Genomic DNA, 6,273 nt, shown 5'->3' on the forward strand with positions numbered 1-6,273 from the left:
GGTGCGCGGGCCTCTCACTATTGCAGCCTCTCTTGCTGCGGAGCACAGGCTCCAGACGCGCAGGCTCAGTAGTTGTGGCTCACGGGCCCAGTTGCTCCGCGGCATGTGGGATCTTCCCAGACCAGGGCTCGAACCCGTGTGCCCTGCATTGGCAGGCAGATTCTCAACCACTGCGCCACCAGGGAAGCCCCTCTTTTTTGAAATTCTTGAGCTTTCTAAGGGCACTGCTACGGGAAGACTGGGTTACCAGTGTCTGGAGTTGGGCAAGAGGCCCTCGCTACCTAAGATGGGGAGGTGGAGGGATCTAGGAAGTCAGGGGTCTTGAAGTTATATGCTTGATGTTGTGACTCCTATCTCGGTTTCCCACTTCAGAAAAGGTTTCTCACCTTATAGGGTTGTTGCTGCTGTAGACCAGCAGGGCCTGGCTCACAGCTAAACCCTGGCTGGGAGAGTGAACACCCCACTGTGTTGAAAATATCTTGCAATAAGGAGGCTAGACAGGGGCCCTCGCGGCAAAGTTAAGGCTGGGACCAAGACCTAAATTTAACTTATGCGGAGAGGGCTGTTAGTAGGTGGCGTGGGGCAAGGGAATGTCGTTGAGGGGCAGTGGAAGGGGCCAGGGTGCCCTCGACGAGGCGACAGTTCTACAGCGGGGAGCCACAGCGTCTGCGCAGCGGGGGCAAGTGAACACGCACCGAATCCCACCTCTTCAATTTCAAAGCACTTATAATCGGTACCCCGGGCGCGGGAGGGCTTCTAAGACACGGTGATCTCCTCCTCCTCGCCCTCCTCATCCTCCTCGGAGTCGGAGAAGTCCGAAGGTTTGTCGGGGCTGCCAGAGTGCGCGGGCGAGTGGGGCAGCGGCCCTTCGAGGCGCGGGTCCCGCAGGTGCCGAGTGTCGGAGGACGGGTGATGATAGGCCAGGCGGTGGCGGAGGCTGCCCGGGCCCTCGTCCTCCTCCTCGTCGTCGTCCCCGGGACCCTTCTGGCCCACGTCGCTGAGGTCCGGGTGCGGATTGAGTTTGGTGGGAAGGGTCTGCTCGCGGCAGCCCCCGCTAGACAGGAGCTCGCGCTCCTTGGAGTTCCGCCACTTCATGCGTCGGTTCTGGAACCAGATTTTCACCTGGGGCGAGAGGGGTGAGAGCCGGGGAGAAGCAGCGCTTAGCGCGGAACCCCCGCCGCCGCCGCCGCCGCCGCCGCCGCCGCCGCAAGTGGGCGGGAAGGAGGCCCCGTTCTTCCTCTCTTTGCCGGCTCCCCACCCGGTAAAGTGAGTTCGGACCGGAAGTGGCCCGCACCCTACCCCCACCAGCTCGGCTGCACGCACCTCTCGCCCTCTCTTCCGGCACCTGGCCCAGGTGGGCGGGGGTGGGGGAGACGCTGGGCGCGGCAGCGACGGGGCGGGGAGAGTGGCGGGCTATCGCGAGAAGCCTCCGCGAAGCTGGCTCGTGCACTTACTCCCTCCCTGGACCTTACCGCGTCTGTACAATGGGACCTAAGCGGTTTCAGAGAACCTTCCCGTTCGTACGATGCGTGGGGGGAGGGGCTCTGGGGAGACTGCCCTCACCTGTGAGTCTTTCAAGCCCAGCTTGGCCGCCAGCTTCTTGCGGTCGGGCTTGCTGATGTACTTCTGCTTCTGGAACATCTTCTCCAGCGCCTTGCGCTGCACGTCGGAGAACACGGCTCGACGCAGCATGCCCCGACGAGGCTTGCCGCGGGCGGCCAGTGGCCAGGAGAAGGTCCCCGGGATGGGCACGACGCTGGAGGACGCTGCGGAGGCCAGGGGTGCGAGGTGAGTGAGTGGGCGGTGGCCCGCCCGGGCCGGTGGCGTCCGCCCCACCATTGCGGCCTCCTTAGGTTTTTCTCTCTGATCCCTTCATCTCTTTAAAGCTCTCCTTTTTCTCCCCCTGGAGAACAGGCTACGAACCTACAAACCTGCGAGAGTGAAAGGCGCTTTCTGCCCAAATAACTTTCCCTTTCAACCGTGCAAACCCGGATTAGGTAAAACCACGGAAACACAGAAAAGACCCCCCACAATAGCCTATTTCGTTTTTCCATTCAGCGGTCTCAGGGAAACTAACTTGCGTGCATCAGCTAATATAGCTGCAGAAAAAAGTAAATTGTAAAAATAAAGTAGCCAGCCACTGGGTTCCCCCCTAAGCTTTTAACACGTTTGTGGCTTTTGCATTCTTTAGATGAAAACGAGGTGATTTACTGATTTGATAGAGAGGAGAAAATCCGCTTTGGATTTTTTATGTTTTGAAAAAATCCAATCAGTATTCATCTTTTTTTATATTAATCTTTCCTCCCCTCCCCCACAAAACGTAAAGAATTCGGCCAGAATACATGAAAAGTGGCAGCTAATTAGCACATTGACCGCTTCCCAATGGGTATTGGCATGATAAAAGGGGGGAGAGTTTCGCTTTAAGGGAGAAAAAAAAAAACCCCAAAAGAAACAGAGACTCTAATGAAGCGTGAATGGTAATTGTGTAGTAATGAACTAACAGAAAAAGACTAAGGACAAGCAGCGAAAGCCATATATTACTGGGACAAAAGAGATTTACACTTTCAAACTAAACACAACTGCAGGCCAAGACCATTGGGAGAATACTGATGGCAGAGGCTTCTCTTCCCCGAATCATTTTCATTAAATGGACATGAAAAGCTATTTATAAAGCTCGGGTTGTTTTTGTTAGAGCATTGAGATGGGGGAGAAAGGGAGCAAATTCCATTATCAGCAGTAGCATGAATGGTGAGGGGGGGGGAATTCTCTCTCCCCCTTTCAAAAATCAATTGCTTGTTTCTTTCGCTGATATTTGGAAGTGCTGTCGAGGTTCTACCCATCCCCCAACGACCATGCCCAGTCTCTCTTCCCTTTATAAGAGTTCCTGTCTCCTTAATCTTGACCAGCTGCAGAGTTTTTGAGCCATAGTTTGAGTCACCACTGGGATTCCAGGATGAAAACGTCCTGGAACCTGTTTAAGGTGATTCTCCTTTAAACCGGGACCCTATTATGGGCTTCCCTCCGACTTATTTTACGAGCTCTAGGATCTTTAAAACGGTATGGCGGTGGGGGGACGGTATGAGAAAGAGTTTGGGAAATCAGGTTGGAAATAGAAGGTTGGGGTTGTGGGAGGATCTAGTCCCCCTCCCCCTGGGCGACCCCAGGCATCCCACACAAGAGGGCACCCCATGTGGTCTTGTGAAAAGCCTGAAGCCCTGAATGAGTCTTAAAGAGAAATTAGCCCCGGCTGGTAGGTGTCTCTCGGCGGCTTGGAGGGGCGAGGGTTGGTCTGTGTGTGGCTGCCCGGAGGAGCTGACCAATTGGTCATGGTGCTGAAAGCTTTGTGGGGAATCGTGGCCAAGTGCACTGACTCTGTGGGAAAACGGCGGCGTGAAGGGATGCCAACAGCCCCTCGCCGGGAAGGGAACCGCCTCAAATTTGGACCATGACAATTCCTGCTAATTTGTAGAGCAGGGAATTGGTGCAAAGTGTCAAGCAGTCACTGCTTGTGCTAAATAGGGCATCAAATTGGCGCGACGGATTCGTGAATGTTGTACGCCTTGCAACCTCTGAACCGGAGCGTAACCCCGTGGGGTGGACGGAGAAATATGGCTTCGGGGCAGGGAGCGACGGGGTGGGGCTGGGGCGACGCCCAGCCTCCTGAAAGGAAGGGGGGTGAGACCTACCTGGGAAATAAGAAGATCTGATGAAAGGCTGGAAGGAGCCTTCAAAGTAGGGAAAGGCGAAGGTCTTGGGAGGGACACTCTGGAGCAAGGCGGGGGACGTTTCTGGGAGAGAGTGAGGAAAGGAGGAACAGAAGGAGGGAGACAGAAAGGGAATTTGATTAAGTACATGATTATTGTACAGCACAGTGAATACACGACATGATTAACCTTTCGGCTGGTTTCAAAGGCATCTTACTCAATGTACTGACACAGTAAAGTAAACCTTTTCCTAACACTGTCTCTATCTGTGGAACCCCCTCCCCCAGTAGTCCTCAGCGTCCTCCCCCCCCCCCCCAATGTCATCCTAGGCACTAACGAGATAGAAGAACTGGTGGCGGGGGGGGGGGGAGAAAAGAATTGCAGATCGATAATACTTGCTAAGCTAGTAAATATATTGTCTTGGGTTTAACAAAAACTGGCTTTCAGAAGCTCAAGGACAGAAACGCAGACGTCCAGGGGCGTGCGCGCAATTTCACTGCGCCAGGGAACTGTGCGCGCTCGGACTGTAGGTGTTCAAATTCATTCTGAGGGTGGGGCGAACCTGGAGGCTTTTCTTCCCGGGAATCTTCTTAATCTAAGTCTCACATTGCTTGACAGTGGGGCCTCGGGGATCTTGCGTACTTGTGTGCACTGCTGTGAGCGTGGGTACCCGCTGCGTGTGGGAAACTGAGGTCAGAAGGACTCTGCATCTAGACCGGCCCTTAGCGTTTTGCTTTCACTTACCAGTTCTGGGCGCCGAAGAAAGGATGGCGTTCACTCCAAACTTCAGAAACGTGGGCTCGCTGGCAGGGGAGACGGCCGTCTGCGGTGAGCCGCCCCGCCGGCTGCCTGGCCCCGGGGAGCCCAGGTCCGAGGCCCCTGTGTCTGTGAGAGCCGCAGGGGCCCCCTGCCTAGGGGGCGACATGCTGGCGGTGGGCACGCTGCGGGGCAGGTAGGCGGGGGGTCGGCTGATGCGGATCAGATCCTCCACCAGGAAGCTCGAGTGGCCGGAAAATGCCGACTGCAGGGACTGGGGCAATGTTAAGGTGGGCGTGGGGCGCAAGAGGCTGGGGTGCCCGGCTGGGGGCGCGAGGAGGCCGGGGAACATCATGTTAGGCGAGGGGCGGGCGGAAAAACCCTTCTTCCAGTGGCCAGAGGGCAAATGCTAGGCTTCCCGCCCCTCCCGCCCTCGCTCTTGGGCTTAGCAAACGTCTTCTAGTAACGATCCCACTTGGGTGTCTGCGAGTCCTCCTCGGTCCTCCCGTCGAGGTGATGGTTTTATAGTGGCCCGCCCGTTAAAGCGTTTTGAAAAGTGACAGCTCTGACAATGAAGTTCAACAAAGTTCTCCACTCGAGCTTCATTCGCCGGAGGCTCTGGGCGCGCTGATTGGCGCAGGGGTGCAATTTATGATTGGATTAGTCTTCATAAGCATGGCCCGCACAATGGGCTGGCAACAAAGGCTGGCGCGCATCAATTCTGCGTATCGACCGCCTCTTTGCAATACAGTGCGCCCCCAAAGCTCTCGCCGGGAGTTTTTGTTCGGAAGCAACACCCGGGCTAATTAAATGCCTATTTAGAAGTTTCAGATGACATCTTGCCTCATAGAAAAGGAATTATTTAAAGAATGCACTAAATTTATTTGCAGCTCCCCTGCTGAGCCTGGAAAATAAATCAATAAATATTCATAGAAATTCATCTCCAGGCAATCAGCAAAATAATCCTCCCCCCTTGTGGGGAGGGCAATGGAAAATTTCAAGTCAGTGAACATGAAAATATACTCCCTCTTTGGTCTCTGCCCTATACATTACTCCAGCTGAGGCATAAAGCAGATGTGATGGGTGGGTTAAATAAATGTGGGGTAGGGGAGTGCCGTTCTAACAACCCGGGGAGACTTGAAATTGCTGCTTTGGGGCTATTGGATGTGTGTCCCTAGGATTGGAAGGGGGAGGTCTTGATTTGAGTTATTTCATGTTGGGAAACTAATTGAGATTGAGAGAGTTAGTGGATACCTGAATAGTAATATGACTCTCCTGCAAACTCCCAGCAACTTAGAAAACGATTTTCAGCGACGTATCTTTATAAGTGTCACTGAGGAACGAACGGCAGTTCACCCGGGGGAGGATCAGAGGAGAGCTTCGAAAAGGGGCAAGGCAGCCGGATTCCATTCCCAAGGGCTTACCTCTGCTGGAAGCTGCCTCAGGCAAGGACACCTGGACGCTGTGGGTGCTCTGCTGCCTCTTTCCTAACCTCTAGAAGCCCTCGGCAGTTTCAGTAGAAACTCACAGCCTGGACTTTTAAAAGCACAGCAGCAAAGGTTGGGATTTGTCCCGAGAGAGTCCTACCCATTGCGGGCGCTTAACCCGGCCAAAGTTTTGCTGCTTCTTCATCAACTGCAATGTACAAACACGTGAAAACAGCACGAAGGAGGCGATTCCCAAAAACGTTGGTCCACATCAGGAAAGACGATTCTTACTTAATTTGGTGCCTCAAATGAGAATCTTCCTGTAGACAGTACTTTGTTTTCTGCTGGGTTGGGGCTGGGGTGGCGCTGAGCCTCAATTCCGTTTC

General features: G+C 54.4%; 1 protein-coding gene across 1 annotated transcript; it reads right to left on the reverse strand.

Moving 5' to 3' along the window:
* Positions 1 to 756: 756 nt before the first annotated feature.
* DBX1 (developing brain homeobox 1) lies at positions 757 to 4,815 on the reverse strand. Its single transcript, XM_059929593.1, has 4 exons — positions 4,449 to 4,815; positions 3,687 to 3,788; positions 1,564 to 1,766; positions 757 to 1,122 (listed from the first exon to the last, which is right to left on the reverse strand). The coding sequence occupies exons 1-4, from the start codon at positions 4,813 to 4,815 to the stop codon at positions 757 to 759; spliced, it is 1,038 nt and encodes a 345-aa protein (XP_059785576.1).
* Positions 4,816 to 6,273: the final 1,458 nt, after the last annotated feature.

The sequence above is a fragment of the Balaenoptera ricei genome, chromosome 8 (genome assembly GCF_028023285.1).
Source record: "Balaenoptera ricei isolate mBalRic1 chromosome 8, mBalRic1.hap2, whole genome shotgun sequence".
NCBI classification, from domain to species: domain Eukaryota; kingdom Metazoa; phylum Chordata; class Mammalia; order Artiodactyla; family Balaenopteridae; genus Balaenoptera; species Balaenoptera ricei.